Raw genomic sequence first — 17,500 nt, forward strand, 5'->3', positions numbered from 1 at the left:
CAACAGAACAGCAAACTAATAGTGAACCCAACAGAACAGCAAACTAGTAGTGAACCCAACAGAACAGCAAACTAATAGTGAACCTAACAGAACAGCAAACTAGTAGTGAACCCAACAGAACAGCAAACTAGTAGTGAACCCAACAGAACAGCAAACTAATAGTGAACCCAACAGAACAGCAAACTAGTAGTGAACCCAACAGAACAGCAAACTAATAGTGAACCTAACAGAACAGCAAACTAGTAGTGAACCCAACAGAACAACAAACTAATAGTGAACCCAACAGAACAGCAAACTAATAGTGAACCCAACAGAACAGCAAACTAATAGTGAACCCAACAGAACAGCAAACTAACAGTGAACCCAACAGAACAGCAAACTAATAGTGAACCCAACAGAACAGCAAACTAATAGTGAACCCAACAGAACAGCAAACTAATAGTGAACCTAACAGAACAGCAAACTAACAGTGAACCCAACAGAACAACAAACTAATAGTGAACCCAACAGAACAGCAAACTAATAGTGAACCCAACAGAACAGCAAACTAACAGTGAACCTAACAGAACAGCAAACTAACAGTGAACCCAACAGAACAACAAACTAATAGTGAACCTAACAGAACAGCAAACTAATAGTGAACCTAACAGAACAGCAAACTAACAGTGAACCCAACAGAACAACAAACTAATAGTGAACCCAACAGAACAGCAAACTAATAGTGAACCCAACAGAACAGCAAACTAACAGTGAACCCAACAGAACAGCAAACTAACAGTGAACCCAACAGAACAACAAACTAATAGTGAACCCAACAGAACAGCAAACTAATAGTGAACCCAACAGAACAGCAAACTAACAGTGAACCCAACAGAACAGCAAACTAATAGTGAACCCAACAGAACAGCAAACTAATAGTGAACCTAACAGAACAGCAAACTAATAGTGAACCCAACAGAACAGCAAACTAACAGTGAACCCAACAGAACAGCAAACTAACAGTGAACCTAACAGAACAGCAAACTAGTAGTGAACCCAACAGAACAGCAAACTAACAGTGAACCCAACAGAACAGCAAACTAATAGTGAACCCAACAGAACAGCGAACTAATAGTGAACCTAACAGAACAGCAAACTAGTAGTGAACCCAACAGAACAGCAAACTAATAGTGAACCCAACAGAACAGCAAACTAATAGTGAACCCAACAGAACAGCAAACTAATAGTGAACCCAACAGAACAGCAAACTAATAGTGAACCCAACAGAACAGCAAACTAATAGTGAACCCAACAGAACAACAAACTAATAGTGAACCCAACAGAACAGCAAACTAACAGTGAACCCAACAGAACAGCAAACTAACAGTGAACCCAACAGAACAGCAAACTAATGAACTAACAGTGAACTAACAGTGAACCTAACAGAACAGCAAACTAATAGTGAACCCAACAGAACAGCAAACTAATAGTGAACCCAACAGAACAGCAAACTAACAGTGAACCTAACAGAACAGCAAACTAATAGTGAACCCAACAGAACAGCAAACTAACAGTGAACCCAACAGAACAGCAAACTAACAGTGAACCCAACAGAACAGCAAACTAACAGTGAACCTAACAGAACAGCAAACTAATAGTGAACCCAACAGAACAGCAAACTAACAGTGAACCCAACAGAACAGCAAACTAACAGTGAACCCAACAGAACAGCAAACTAACAGTGAACCCAACAGAACAGCAAACTAACAGTGAACCCAACAGAACAGCAAACTAATAGTGAACCCAACAGAACAGCAAACTAACAGTGAACCCAACAGAACAGCAAACTAACAGTGAACCCAACAGAACAGCAAACTAATAGTGAACCCAACAGAACAGCAAACTAATAGTGAACCCAACAGAACAGCAAACTAATAGTGAACCCAACAGAACAGCAAACTAATAGTGAACCCAACAGAACAGCAAACTAATAGTGAACCCAACAGAACAGCAAACTAATAGTGAACCCAACAGAACAGCAAACTAATAGTGAACCCAACAGAACAGCAAACTAACAGTGAACCCAACAGAACAGCAAACTAATAGTGAACCCAACAGAACAGCAAACTAATAGTGAACCCAACAGAACAGCAAACTAATAGTGAACCCAACAGAACAGCAAACTAACAGTGAACCCAACAGAACAGCAAACTAATAGTGAACCCAACAGAACAGCAAACTAATAGTGAACCCAACAGAACAGCAAACTAATAGTGAACCCAACAGAACAGCAAACTAATAGTGAACCCAACAGAACAGCAAACTAATAGTGAACCCAACAGAACAGCAAACTAATAGTGAACCCAACAGAACAGCAAACTAATAGTGAACCCAACAGAACAGCAAACTAATAGTGAACCCAACAGAACAGCAAACTAACAGTGAACCCAACAGAACAGCAAACTAATAGTGAACCCAACAGAACAGCAAACTAATAGTGAACCCAACAGAACAGCAAACTAACAGTGAACCCAACAGAACAGCAAACTAACAGTGAAGGTAACAGCGAGGAAGAACTGTGCTGCTTGATTGACAGGGGGCGGGGCTTGGTGTGAGGGAAGCAGTCACAAGAGGTCAGGGAGACGACAAACAGAGTCAACTACAAAAACTGATGCTACAGTGGCCTTTCAAAATATGTCAATATTTTTGACGATTTGATGTGAATTCAACTAACTGTGCAGGACTATGAGTGAGACACCAACTTGACCAATACAAGCATGTATCATGTCCCATGTACTGTGTGTGTGTGTGTTTATACTGTTCCCTCTCACCAGGTCTTTAAAGAAGGCAGCCTCCTTGGGTTGTTCAGAGTATCTCTCAAACTGGTCCAGACCATCCTGCAGCTTCAGGGTCAACGTGTCATAGTTGGACCGAACCACCTCCAATACCTACAGGGGGAGGGGGGGGACATTTTGAAATAGATGAAGAGAGAGATGAGATATGGAAGAGAGAGATGGGAAGAGGGGAGAGAGAGAGAACGGTAGGGAACGAGAGAGGGGAGAAAAAGAGGAAGATAGAGGGGAGGAGAGAGATGGGAAGAGGAAACAAGGGAGAGAGAGAGATGAAGAGACAATGGAGGAGAGAGATGGGCGAGAGAGAGGGGAGAAAGAGGGGAAGAGAGGGGGGGAGAGATGGGAAGAGGAAATGAGAGAGGAGCGAGAGATTTTATTACAATATATATTATTTTATTACAATATATATTGTATACATTGCTGCATGGCAATATTGCCGCAATGTTTTTCATACCAATAAAGCAGCTTGAATTTGAGAAAGAAGGAGAGAGAAGGATGGAGAGCAGAGAGAGGCTACCCTGCTGTCTCCTGTTAATTATCATATTAGTTTAACAGTGATCTGTCTGTCCTCTCCTCTCTGCTGCACTAGTTTAACAGTGATCTGTCTATCCTCTCCTCTCTGCTGCACTAGTTTAACAGTGATCTGTCTGTCCTCTCCTCTCTGCTGCACTAGTTTAACAGTGATCTGTCTGTCCTCTCCTCTCTGCTGCACTAGTTTAACAGTGATCTGTCTGTCCTTTCAAACAAGTAAGGGGAATAGATGATACAGTAAACTGGAATAGAGGAGAGGATGTCTGGAACAATTATCCACTGGTTCTCCACACATCTCTCTCTCTCTCTGTCTCACATCTCTGTCTCACATCTCTCTCTCACACATTTCTCTCTCTGTCTCACATCTCTCTCGCTGTCACACATCTCTCTCGCTGTCACACATCTCTCTCATCTCTCTCTCACACACATCTCTCTCTCACACACACATCTCTCTGTCTCACACATCTCTCTCTCTCTCACACACACATCTCTCTCTCACACACCTCTCTCTCTCTCTCTCTCTCTCTCTCTCTCACACACACACACATCTCTCACACACATCTCTCTCTCTCACACATCTCTCTCTCTCACACATCTCTCTCTCTCTCACACATCTCTCTCTCTCACACACCTCTCTCTCTCTCACACCTCTCTCTCTCTCTCTCACACACATCTCTCTCTCACACCTCTCTCTCTCTCTCACACCTCTCTCTCTCTCTCACACACATCTCTCTCTCTCTCACACATCTCTCTCTCTCACACATCTCTCTCTCACACATCTCTCTCTCTCTCACACACATCTCTGTCTCTCTCACACACATCTCTCTCACATCTCTCTCTCTCACACACATCTCTCTCTCTCTCTCACACACATCTCTCTCTCACACACATCTCTCTCTCTCACACATCTCTCTCTCTCACACATCTCTCTCTCTCACACACATCTCTCTCTCACACACATCTCTCTCTCTCACACATCTCTCTCTCTCACACACATCTCTCTCTCTCACACACATCTCTCTCTCTCACACACATCTCTCTCTCTCACACACATCTCTCTCTCTCACACATCTTCTCTCTCACACACACATCTCTCTCTCTCTCTCTCACACATCTCTCTCTCTCACACACATCTCTCTCTCTCTCTCACACACACACACATCTCTCTCTCTCTCACACATCTCTCTCTCTCACACACATCTCTCTCTCTCACACATCTCTCTCTCTCTCACACATCTTTCTCTCTCTCACACACATCTCTCTCTCACACATCTCTCTCTCTCTCACACATCTCTCTCTCTCACACATCTCTCTCTCTCTCACACATTTCTCTCTCTCTCTCTCACAAATCTCTCTCTCTCACACACATCTCTCTCTCTCACACACACATCTCTCTCTCACACACACATCTCTCTCTCACACACACATCTCTCTCTCACACACACACATCTCTCTCTCACACACACACATCTCTCTCTCACACACACACATCTCTCTCTCACACACACACATCTCTCTCTCACACACACATCTCTCTCTCACACACCTCTCTCTCTCACACCTCTCTCTCTCACACATCTCTCTCTCTCTCACACACACATCTCTCTCTCTCTCACACATCTCTCTCTCTCTCTCACACATCTCTCTCTCTCTCTCTCACACATCTCTCTCTCTCTCTCTCTCACACATCTCACACATCTCTCTCTCACACATCTCTCTCTCTCACACACATCTCTCTCTCACACACATCTCTCTCTCACACACATCTCTCTCTCTCTCACACATCTCTCTCTCTCTCTCTCTCTCTCCACACATCTCTCTCTCACACACATCTCTCTCTCACATCTCTCTCTCTCTCACACATCTCTCTCTCTCTCACACACATCTCTCTCTCTCTCACACATCTCTCTCTCTCTCACACACATCTCTCTCTCTCTCACACACATCTCTCTCTCTCTCACACACATCTCTCTCTCTCTCACACACATCTCTCTCTCTCTCACACACATCTCTCTCTCTCTCACACACACACATCTCTCTCTCACACATTTCTCTCTCTCTCACACACATTTCTCTCTCTCTCACACACATTTCTCTCTCTCTCTCACACACACATCTCTCTCTCACACATCTCTCTCTCACACATTTCTCTCTCTCTCTCACACATTTCTCTCTCTCACACATTTCTCTCTCTCTCTCACACATTTCTCTCTCTCACACACACATTTCTCTCTCTCTCTCACACAGTTCTCTCTCTCTCTCACACATTTCTCTCTCTCTCACACACACATCTCTCTCTCTCTCACACACATCTCTCTCTCTCTCACACGCACAGAGAACCAAAATAGTTATTTTACAAGGAACAACATGTTTTCAGCCAGCTGTGAAGAACGCACAAAGACGCATGAACAAACCCCTTTATCATGTTGAGAGGAGAGAGGCACTCAACAAACACACGCAAAAAAATATTAAACACACGGAAGCACACAAACACACAACGCAGTTTCCTTACACTCACGCACACACACAACCCAGTTTGCAAAAACACAAAAACAATTTGAAACACACAGTGAAAAACGTGAGTCTTGATTCTCCCAGAGACATGAAATGTGAAACCGGGACTGGAGCAATAGACATGTTTCTTCTCCTTTGTCCTGATAAATGTTACCACCAGGGAAAGTGCTGTTGTTTTTACTTCTACGTCTGATGGTAAACTACTGAAATATTCATCTACAGTACCTCTCTCTCTCCATCTCTATCTCAGTCTCTCTTCACTTCTCTCCCTATAATGACAACACTGATATTAATGGAGTGTGTGTGTGTTTGCGCGCGCGTGCGTGCGTGCGTGCGTGTGTGTGTGTGATCCTCTTATGGAGAGAGGGAGGGAGATAAGAAGCATGTGTTTATTCTAATGGGAGAGGGAGGGAGACAGAGAGAGAGATGGAGAGAGGGAGGGAGAGACAAAAAGAGAGAGAGAGGGAGACGGAGAGACCCCTGATAGATAAACGTGTCCTCCAAAATAATACCAAAACGTACGCTTGTTTTATCAACTTCCAAAAATAATTTGATTCTATTTGGCATACAGGACTGTTCTACAAAGTTATTGAAAGTGGTGTAGAGGGTAAAACATATGACATAATTAAATCAATGTATACTGGCAATACGTGCAGCATTAAAATTGGCAAGAAAAGAACAGAATTGTTTAAATGGGGTTGGGGCCTTCGCCAGGGTTGCAATGTGAGACCTGGGCTCTGGCAGTAAACCCCAAAAAGACTAAAATAATGATTTTCCAGAGAAGATCCAGATCTCGGGGAATTGGACCAAAGTTCTCAATTGGTACAAAATATATAGAGTACACTTAATACTACTACAATTACTTAGGACCGACAAAATTGATTACCGTAATTTCCGGACTATAAGCCGCAACTTTTTTCCCGCGCTTTGAACCTCGCGGCTTAAACAATGACGCGGCTAATATATGGATTTTTCCCGCTTTCAATTTTTTTTCTCCAAAAAAACACATTCTGTGACGTGCTCAGTTTTTTGCCGGCATGAAGCTTTCATTAGACCAATGAAATTGCCGAACGGGTTAAGGTCAAACAACTTTTTTGTTTACTGTTTAGATTAAATCGAGCGCTCTCAAACGTCCCATCATTCTGACTACAGTAGTCATTTTGTCACCCTCATCATGGCAAAGACACGGAGAAATGCATATGATGCAGCTTTCAAGTTGAAGGCGATTGATCTGGCTGTTGGAAAAGGAAATAGAGCTGCTGCACGGGAGCTTGGTCTTAATGAGTCGATGATAAGACGTTGGAAACAGCAGCGTGAGGAATTGACTCAGTGGATAAGGAATAACAGTACTTTACCACATTGTCCTAGGCTATATGGACATGAACAACAGGAGAAATATTACCTTTCAGACTGATTTTCAGATTACTATTATTAATACATAAATTAACATTAATGAACATTATTCACATAGAATGTATTATAGAATGCAATATTCTATCATATTCAAAAATAGCAAGGAATGAATGTATTATCAGTTCATTAATCGAATGAATTGTAAAGCCTAACAAATTCAACAATGATTGACAAATAATTGTAATCGAATGAAAATGCTGATGCATAATAATGAGTTCATTACCTGGATGCATCGCTGTAGCCGAAGCTTTAACAAAATATTCATCCAAATATGATTAGGCCTCTCACAGACTAGGCCTTCTAGAAACAGGGTCAATCAAGTTAGGTCTGACAAATTAAGGTAGCATTGGGAAAAAAAAACATAAATCCAGCCAGAGTATAACCTACCATCATTCAAATGAAAATAAATGTTCATAACATGCACAAATAGATGCATCAATCTATATAGAGAAAGCGTGACTAAATTGGAGCCCAGTTCCTTTGCTCAGCGCATCCTCCTTCGATTGTCTCGTCTGGCTGCCAACGAGCAGCTGATCTGCACTGTGTGTACGTGCCTCTGGCGTGCCGCTGGACAAGCTAGCTGTTCTCGGCGCGCATCATCACTTCAAACCCATTCCGTCGTGGTGTTATCGGTTGGCCTACGACTAGGTAGTACCGGTAAAATGTTAGTTATGAATCGCAAATCACCACACAGCTGACACACTTCGAATTCATCAATCATTTTGACTTCAATTTGGTCGTCCAAAATACCATCGGCTTGCACTGCGTCTTCGCTGATGAATGTCCTGATCTCTGGCCAGTCAACTGGTTCAATCACATTGTTGTTTCGTCTGTTAAATCACTTGCAATAGAACTGAAAATGACGTTAAAACCATGAATTTAACCGACTGTTTGTTTATAATGAGGGACGTCCCACGTTTAACCCGGACACATAAATAGTAGGAATTAGCGCCGGCTTCAGCCATGACGGCATGAGAGAGAAATGAAACATCTGCACGTCGCATGTTGGTGGGCGCGCGCGTTTCACTGTCCAATCCGAGGCTGGAACATGATCCCAGTGGGTGATCGGAGTCTGATCTGGTCTGTTGGGCATCAACCTGGGAGAGCCTCAAGGGAGATCGGACACTGCATTATAATCAAAGAACCGCATTTACTGGCCAAAAATATCAGATCTGATTTGATTTATTTTTTCAGGTTGTGGAGAAAAGTGAGGCGGGGCATCTGTTAAACAGCAATTCAACTTTGTCCGGCCTAATTGAATGTGTCATTGAACCAATTGCACTTTGTGGCAGCGAGGTGTGGGGTCCACTTGCAAAACAAGATTTCACCAAATGGGACAAACACCCCATTGAAACCCCTGCATGTAGAGTTCTGTAAGACAACACCCCATTGAAACCCTGCATGTAGAGTTCTGTAAGACAACACCCCATTGAAACCCTGCATGTAGAGTTCTGTAAGACAACACCCCATTGAAACCCTGCATGTAGAGTTCTGTAAGACAACACCCCATTGAAACCCTGCATGTAGAGTTCTGTAAGACAACACCTCATTGAAACCCTGCATGTAGAGTTCTGTAAGACAACACCCCATTGAAACCCTGCATGTATAGTTCTGTAAGACAACACCCCATTGAAACCCTGCATGTAGAGTTCTGTAAGACAACACTCCATTGAAACCCTGCATGTAGAGTTCTGTAAGACAACACCTCATTGAAACCCTGCATGTAGAGTTCTGTAAGACTCGTAGTCATTGTGTCATTTTAAATCCAAAGTGCTGAAGTACAGAGACAAAACATTTGTCACTGTCCCAATACTTTTGGAGCTCACTGTGTGTGTGTGTGTGTGTGTGTGTGTGTGTGTGTGTGTGTGTGTGTGTGTGTGTGTGTGTGTGTAGGATGAGATATAGGGATGTCTATTACAGTGAAGCTGGTTCATTTGAATGCTGTGTGTTCAGGGTGCTATTCATCTTCTACTGTCACCACTGGGGAGAGGGAGGGATGGAGAGGGAAGAAATGCCAAGAGAGGAAGGAGATGGAGGAGACGTTTCACGCCTTATTAAGAGAGGAGGAGAGGAGAGGGAGAAGAGAGAGTGACAGGAGAGTGAGACAGGAGAGTGAGAAGAGAGAGAGACAGGAGAGTGAGAAGAGAGTGAGACAGGAGAGTGAGAAGAGAGAGAGACAGGAGAGTGAGAAGAGAGAGAGACAGGAGAGTGAGAAGAGAGAGGAGGAGAGTGAGAAGAGAGAGACAGGAGAGTGAGAAGAGAGAGAGACAGGAGAGTGAGAAGAGAGAGGGACAGGAGAGTGAGAAGAGAGAGAGACAGGAGAGTGAGAAGAGAGAGAGACAGGAGAGGGAGAAGAGAGAGAGACAGGAGAGGGAGAAGAGAGAGGAGAGAGAGAGGAGGAAAGGGAGAAGAGAGAGAGGAGGAAAGGGAGAAGAGAGAGAGGAGAGGAGAAGAGAGAGAGGAGAGGGAGAAGAGAGAGAGGAGAGGGAGAAGAGAGAGAGGAGGAGAGGGAGAAGAGAGAGAGGAGGAGAGGGAGAAGAGAGAGAGAGGAGGAGAGGGAGAAGAGAGAGAGAGAGGAGGAGAGGGAGAAGAAAGAGAGAGGAGGAGAGGGAGAAGAGAGAGAGAGGAGGAGAGGGAGAAAGAGAGACGGAGAGGGAGAAGAGCGAGAGAGGAGGAGAGTGAGAAGAGAGAGACAGGAGAGTGAGAAGAGAGAGAGGAGTGAGAAGAGAGAGAGGAGTGAGAAGAGAGAGGAGGAGAGGGAGAAGAGAGAGAGGAGGAGAGGGAGAAGAGAGAGAGGAGGAGAGGGAGAAGAGAGAGAGGAGGAAAGGGAGAAGAGAGAGAGAGAGAGAGAGAGGGAGAAGAGAGAGAGACAGGAGAGGGAGAAGAGAGAGAGACAGGAGAGGGAGAAGAGAGAGAGACAGGAGAGGGAGAAGAGAGAGAGACAGGAGAGGGAGAAGAGAGAGAGACAGGAGAGGGAGAAGAGAGAGGAGGAGGAGAGGGAGAAGAGAGAGAGGAGGAGAGAGGGAGAGGAGAAGAGAGAGAGGAGGAGAGGGAGAAGAGGGAGAGGAGGAGAGGGAGAAGAGAGAGAGGAGAGGGAGAAGAGAGAGAGGAGAGGGAGAAGAGAGAGAGGAGAGGAGAGAAAGAGAGAGGAGGAGAGGGAGAAGAGAGAGGAGGAAAGGGAGAAGAGAGAGAGGAGGAAAGGGAGAAGAGAGAGAGGAGGAAAGGGAGAAGAGAGAGAGGAGGAAAGGGAGAAGAGAGAGGAGGAAAGGGAGAAGAGAGAGAGGAGGAAAGGGAGAAGAGAGAGAGGAGGAAAGGGAGAAGAGAGAGAGACAGGAGAGGGAGAAGAGAGAGACAGGAGAGGGAGAAGAGAGAGAGACAGGAGAGGGAGAAGAGAGAGAGACAGGAGAGGGAGAAGAGAGAGAGACAGGAGAGGGAGAAGAGAGAGGAGGAAAGGGAGAAGAGAGAGGAGGAAAGGGAGAAGAGAGAGGAGGAAAGGGAGAAGAGAGAGAGGAGGAAAGGGAGAAGAGAGAGAGGAGGAAAGGGAGAAGAGAGAGAGGAGGAAAGGGAGAAGAGAGAGAGGAGGAAAGGGAGAAGAGAGAGATGAGGAAAGGGAGAAGAGAGAGAGGAGGAAAGGGAGAAGAGAGAGAGGAGGAAAGGGAGAAGAGAGAGAGGAGGAAAGGGAGAAGAGAGAGGAGGAGAGGGAGAAGAGAGAGGAGGAGAGGGAGAAGAGAGAGAGAGGAGAGGGAGAAAGAGAGAGACGGAGAGGGAGAAGAGAGAGAGAGGAGAAGGGAGAAAGAGAGAGACGGAGAGGGAGAAGAGAGAGAGGAGAGGGAGAAAGAGAGAGGAGAGGGAGAGAGAGAGGAGAAGAGAATAGGGAGAGAGGGAGAACAGAAGAGAGAGGAGGAGAGGGAGAAGAGAGAGAGGAGGGGAGAGGGAGAGAGAGAAGAGGAGAGGGAGAAGAGAGAGGGAGAAGAGAGAGGAGAAGAGAGAAGAGAGAGAGAGAAGAGAGAAGAGAGAGGAGAAGAGAGAGAGGAGGAGAGAGGGAGAAGAGAGAGAGGAGGAGAGGGAGAAGAGAGAGAGGAGGAAAGGGAGAAGAGAGAGAGAGAGAGGAGAAGAGGGAGAGAGGAGAGGGGAAAAGGGAGAGAGGAGAGGGAGAAGAGAGAGAGGAGAGGGAGAGGAGAGAGAGGAGAGGGAGAGAGGAGAGTGAGAAGAGAGAGGAGGAGAGGGAGAAGAGAGAGAGGAGGAAAGGGAGAAGAGAGAGAGGAGGAAAGGGAGAAGAGAGAGAGGAGGAAAGGGAGAAGAGAGAGGGAGGAAAGGGAGAAGAGAGAGAGGAGGAAAGGGAGAAGAGAGAGGAGGAAAGGGAGAAGAGAGAGGAGGAAAGGGAGAAGAGAGAGGAGGAAAGGGAGAAGAGAGAGAGACAGGAGAGGGAGAAGAGAGAGACAGAGAGGGAGAAGAGAGAGAGAGGAGGAGAGGGAGAAAGAGAGAGACGGAGAGGGAGAAAGAGAGACGGAGAGGGAGAAAGAGAGAGGAGAAGAGAATAGGGAGAGAGGAGAACAGAAGAGAGAGGAGGAGAGGGAGAAGAGAGAGAGGAGGGGAGAAGGGAGAGAGAGGAGGAGAGGAGAGAGAGAAGGAGAGAGGGAAGAGAAGAACAGAAGAGAGGAGGAGAGGAGAGGGAGAAGAGAGAGGGAGAAGAGAGAGGGAGAAGAGAGAGGGAGAAGAGAGAGGGAGAAGAGAGAAGAGAGAAGAGAGAGGAGAAGAGAGAGAGGAGAAGAGAGAGAGGAGAAGAGAGAGAGAGAGGAGAAGAGAGAAGAGAGAGAGAGAGGAGAAGAGGGAGAAGAGAGAGAGAGGAGGAGAGGGAGAAAGAGAGACGGAGAGGGAGAAAGAGAGAGACGGAGAGGGAGAAAGAGAGAGACGGAGAGGGAGAAAGAGAGAGGAGAAGAGAATAGGGAGAGAGGAGAACAGAAGAGAGAGGAGGAGAGGGAGAAGAGAGAGAGGAGGGGAGAAGGGAGAGAGAGGAGGAGAGGAGAGAGAGGGGAGGGAGAAGAGAGAGAGAGACGGAGAGGGAGAAGAGAGAGACGGAGAGGGAGAAGAGAGAGAAGGAGAGAGGGAAGAGAAGAACAGAAGAGAGGAGGAGAGGGAGAAGAGAGAGGAGAGGGAGAAGAGAGAGGGAGAAGAGAGAAGAGAGAGAGAGAAGAGAGAGAGAGAAGAGAGAGGAGAAAGAGAGAGAGAGGAGAAGAGAGAGAGAGAGGAGAAGAGAGAAGAGGAGAGAGCGAGAGGAGGAGAGAGCCAGAGGAGAGGGAGAAGAGAGAGAAGAGAGCGAGAGGAGGAGAGAGAGGGAGGAGAGGGAGAAGAGAGAGGAGGAAAGGGAGGAAGGAAGCGGAGCCATAAAAAGGAGATGGAAAGAGAGGAGGTGGTGTGACAGACAGACAGTGAGTGAGTGAGTGAGTGAGTGAGTGAGTGAGTGAGTGAGTGAGTGACCATCTGTAGGCTGTCTCTACTGCAGCACCACCTGGCTCAATCAGACAGGCTAGCAAAGGCTAATGAACACACCTGTCCTCTCCTGCACCAACAAACCATCCCCTCGCACGCCCACTCACGTCCCATTTCCCTCAGTCAGAAGGCTGGGTAAGGGTCAGTCCCACTACACGCTGCAGCAGCACCAGACCTACACAACTTGACCTGGCAGTCTGGAGAGAAAACTTTACACACACTTCTAAGAAGGAAACTATGGCTGGAGTCCTAAATGGCTCCCTATTTCGTATGTAGTGCACTACTTCTGCCATTTGGGACTCAACCCCACCTGCAACTTTACATTACAGTCACTTCTAAATCTCATCTAAAGGTCAAAGTGTACATTGACGTCATTTGACTTAAACGTATTCTCCTCTTGTTGGGAATACATCCGGGAGATATCAGCTGAGAGGTAATTGGGGTGTGTAATGACAGAATCTTTCTCCCCATCTCTCTCTCTCTCTCTGTGTGTAATGACAGAATCTTTCTCCCCATCTCTCTCTCTCTCTCTCTCTCTCTGTGTAATGACAGAATCTTTCTCCCCATCTCTCTCTCTCTCTCTCTCTCTGTGTAATGACAGAATCTTTCTCCCCATCTCTCTCTCTCTCTGTGTAATGACAGAATCTTTCTCCCCATCTCTCTCTCTCTCTCTCTCTCTGTGTAATGACAGAATCTTTCTCCCCATCTCTCTCTCTCTCTGTGTAATGACAGAATCTTTCTCCCCATCTCTCTCTCTCTCTCTCTCTCTCTCTCTCTGTGTAATGACAGAATCTTTCTCCCCATCTCTCTCTCTCTCTGTGTAATGACAGAATCCATCACTGTGCTTATCGGCTGGTAAATAAAGCATATATACGCCACAACCTTCTCCTTCTTTCCTCTCCTCCCTTTTCTGGCCCTTCATTTACCTCTCCTCTCATGAAATGCTGCCTGATGGAGTGTGGTTAAAAGCCTATCTCCTGGTGCAATGCGAATATCATTGTTTCATGGGATGTGTTCCATTGTGATGTCATAACGTGTTCACCGGACGTGCTTGATGCACCCTCGACAACTACTATGATTATTATTATTTGACCATGCTGGTCATTTATGAACATTTTAACATTTGACCATGTTCTGTTATAATATCCACCCTGCACAGCCAGAAGAGGACTGGCCACCCCTCATAGCCTGGTTCCTCTCTAGGTTTCTTCCTAGGTTTTTGGCCTTTCTAGGGAGTTTTTCCTAGGGAGTTTTTCCTAGCCACCGTGCTTCTTTCACATGCATTGCTTGCTGTTTGGGGTTTTAGGCTGGGTTTCTGTACAGCACTTTGAGATATCAGCTGATGTACGAAGGGCTATATAAATAAATTTGATTTGATTTGATTCATAAAGACCCACAGTCTGAATTTAAACACTGTTGTCATTGTGACGTCATCAGATGGCCATTGTGACATCATAAAGAATGCAAAAGCTTTCACTGGGCCATTATGACATCCCAAGTAGCCATATTGTGACATCATGAAAGGCTTGTTGTGACATCATTGCTTTATTTATCCCTTATTTTACCAGGTAAGTTGATGTCACACTCATAATAGAGTGTCCTGTGACATCATAAGGGGTGTGTGGTGACATCATAAGGGGCGTGTTTACCTGGTCCTCAGACAGCTGGGAGATGTGGTTCACTGCAGCGTAGGACTCAATCTTGGGGTTGAAATGGTTGATAATGGCCCTGAAAACACCCCCACACACAGAAACACAGAATTAGTGGAAGCATTGGTGAGAGAGAAGGTAGTAATACGTAAATCACTGACTTTTATAGAGGAGCTCCGCTGCTGTGATGGAACTGTGCTTTATCTTCCAATATATTTAAACATGAAGAAATATAAAACTAGATGGGACCAACACTGCAGCATATATTAGGTATTCTGGACTAGGGGAGGAGGAGAGATGGAGAGAGAGAGAGAGATGGATAGAGAGAGAGAGAAAGCGAGAGAGAGAGAGAGAGAGAGAGATGGATAGAGAGAGAGAGAGAGAGAGAGAGAGAGAGAGAGAGAGAGAGAGAGAGAGAGAGAGAGAGAGAGAGAGAGAGAGATGGATGGATAGATAGAGAGAGAGTCCCCAAACTAACACACACACACATTATGAGAAAGCTCTAAACAAATGAAGCCCAGTCAAAACCCATTTTCAACCAGCTCCTCTAACTGAAAGATTTAAGAAGAAAAGCTGAAAGTGTAAACCAGGAAATGGCAAAAGCCAAAAAAGATGACACAATCTGTGTGTGTGTGTAATACATATTTCTGTAAAGTAAAGTATTCCCCAACACTATTCACAAATTGGTACAAACACTACCAATACATTCTAAATGTGTGTGTGTCCTTACCTGACGTTGACCAGTGAGTGTGTGACTTTACTGGCAGGCTCCTTCCACTGGCCTGCGTTGGTGGACACTCTCAGTACTGAGGAAGAGAAACACAATCTGTCATCAGGATACGCTTAGAAAGAAACACAATGTCATCAGGATACGCTTAGAAACACAATCTGTCATCAGGATCCGCTTAGAAACACATTCAGTCATCAGGATCCGCTTAGAAACACATTCAGTCATCAGGATCCGCTTAGAAACACATTCAGTCATCAGGATCCGCTTAGAAAGACATTCAGTCATCAGGATACGCTTAGAAACACATTCAGTCATCAGGATCCGCTTAGAAACACATTCAGTCATCAGGATACGCTTAGAAACACATTCAGTCATCAGGATACGCTTAGAAACACATTCAGTCATCAGGATACGCTTAGAAACACATTCAGTCATCAGGATACGCTTAGAAACACATTCAGTCATCAGGATACGCTTAGAAACACATTCAGTCATCAGGATACGCTTAGAAAGACATTCAGTCATCAGGATACGCTTAGAAACACATTCAGTCATCAGGATACGCTTAGAAACACATTCAGTCATCAGGATACGCTTAGAAACACATTCAGTCATCAGGATCCGCTTAGAAACACATTCAGTCATCAGGATCCGCTTAGAAACACATTCAGTCATCAGGATCCGCTTAGAAACACATTCAGTCATCAGGATACGCTTAGAAAGACATTCAGTCATCAGGATACGCTTAGAAAGACATTCAGTCATCAGGATACGCTTAGAAACACATTCAGTCATCAGGATACGCTTAGAAACACATTCAGTCATCAGGATACGCTTAGAAACACATTCAGTCATCAGGATACGCTTAGAAACACATTCAGTCATCAGGATACGCTTAGAAACACATTCAGTCATGAGGATACGCTTAGAAAGACATTCAGTCATCAGGATACGCTTAGAAAGACATTCAGTCATCAGGATACGCTTAGAAACACATTCAGTCATCAGGATACGCTTAGAAACACATTCAGTCATCAGGATACGCTTAGAAACACATTCAGTCATCAGGATACGCTTAGAAAGACATTCAGTCATCAGGATACGCTTAGAAACACATTCAGTCATCAGGATACGCTTAGAAACACATTCAGTCATCAGGATACGCTTAGAAACACATTCAGTCATCAGGATACGCTTAGAAACACATTCAGTCATCAGGATACGCTTAGAAAGACATTCAGTCATCAGGATACGCTTAGAAAGACATTCAGTCATCAGGATACGCTTAGAAACACATTCAGTCATCAGGATACGCTTAGAAACACATTCAGTCATCAGGATACGCTTAGAAACACATTCAGTCATCAGGATACGCTTAGAAACACATTCAGTCATCAGGATACGCTTAGAAACACATTCAGTCATCAGGATACGCTTAGAAACACATTCAGTCATCAGGATACGCTTAGAAACACATTCAGTCATCAGGATACGCTTAGAAACACATTCAGTCATCAGGATACGCTTAGAAACACATTCAGTCATGAGGATACGCTTAGAAACACATTCAGTCATCAGGATACGCTTAGAAACACATTCAGTCATCAGGATACGCTTAGAAACACATTCAGTCATCAGGATACGCTTAGAAACACATTCAGTCATCAGGATACGCTTAGAAACACATTCAGTCATCAGGATACGCTTAGAAACACATTCAGTCATCAGGATACGCTTAGAAACACATTCAGTCATCAGGATACGCTTAGAAACACATTCAGTCATCAGGATACGCTTAGAAAGACATTCAGTCATCAGGATACGCTTAGAAAGACATTCAGTCATCAGGATACGCTTAGAAACACATTCAGTCATCAGGATACGCTTAGAAACACATTCAGTCATCAGGATACGCTTAGAAACACATTCAGTCATCAGGATACGCTTAGAAACACATTCAGTCATCAGGATACGCTTAGAAACACATTCAGTCATCAGGATACGCTTAGAAACACATTCAGTCATTAGGATACGCTTAGAAACACATTCAGTCATCAGGATACGCTTAGAAAGACATTCAGTCATCAGGATACGCTTAGAAAGACATTCAGTCATCAGGATACGCTTAGAAAGACATTCAGTCATCAGGATACGCTTAGAAACACATTCAGTCATCAGGATACGCTTAGAAACACATTCAGTCATCAGGATACGCTTAGAAACACATTCAGTCATCAGGATAGGCTTAGAAAGAAACACACAGTCATTTACAGACAGACAGACAGACAGACAGACAGACAGACAGACAGACAGACAGACCCATGCAGTAGAGGTTACAGACT

The 17,500-nt window shown here is 44.8% G+C and overlaps 1 protein-coding gene across 1 annotated transcript in view; it reads right to left on the reverse strand.

Annotated features, from left to right (window-relative positions):
* Positions 1-17,500, reverse strand: part of LOC106594351 (armadillo-like helical domain-containing protein 3) — a 56,669-nt gene that overhangs the window by 2,091 nt on the left and 37,078 nt on the right. The window contains exons 23-25 of the mRNA XM_045709022.1: positions 15,159-15,234; positions 14,429-14,507; positions 2,811-2,927 (exon numbers count right to left, since the gene is read on the reverse strand). Coding sequence (XP_045564978.1) covers positions 2,811-2,927; positions 14,429-14,507; positions 15,159-15,234 — 272 coding nt within the window. The remainder of the gene's footprint in view (positions 1-2,810; positions 2,928-14,428; positions 14,508-15,158; positions 15,235-17,500) is intronic.

The sequence above is a fragment of the Salmo salar genome, chromosome ssa02 (assembly GCF_905237065.1).
Source record: "Salmo salar chromosome ssa02, Ssal_v3.1, whole genome shotgun sequence".
Lineage (NCBI taxonomy): Eukaryota > Metazoa > Chordata > Actinopteri > Salmoniformes > Salmonidae > Salmo > Salmo salar.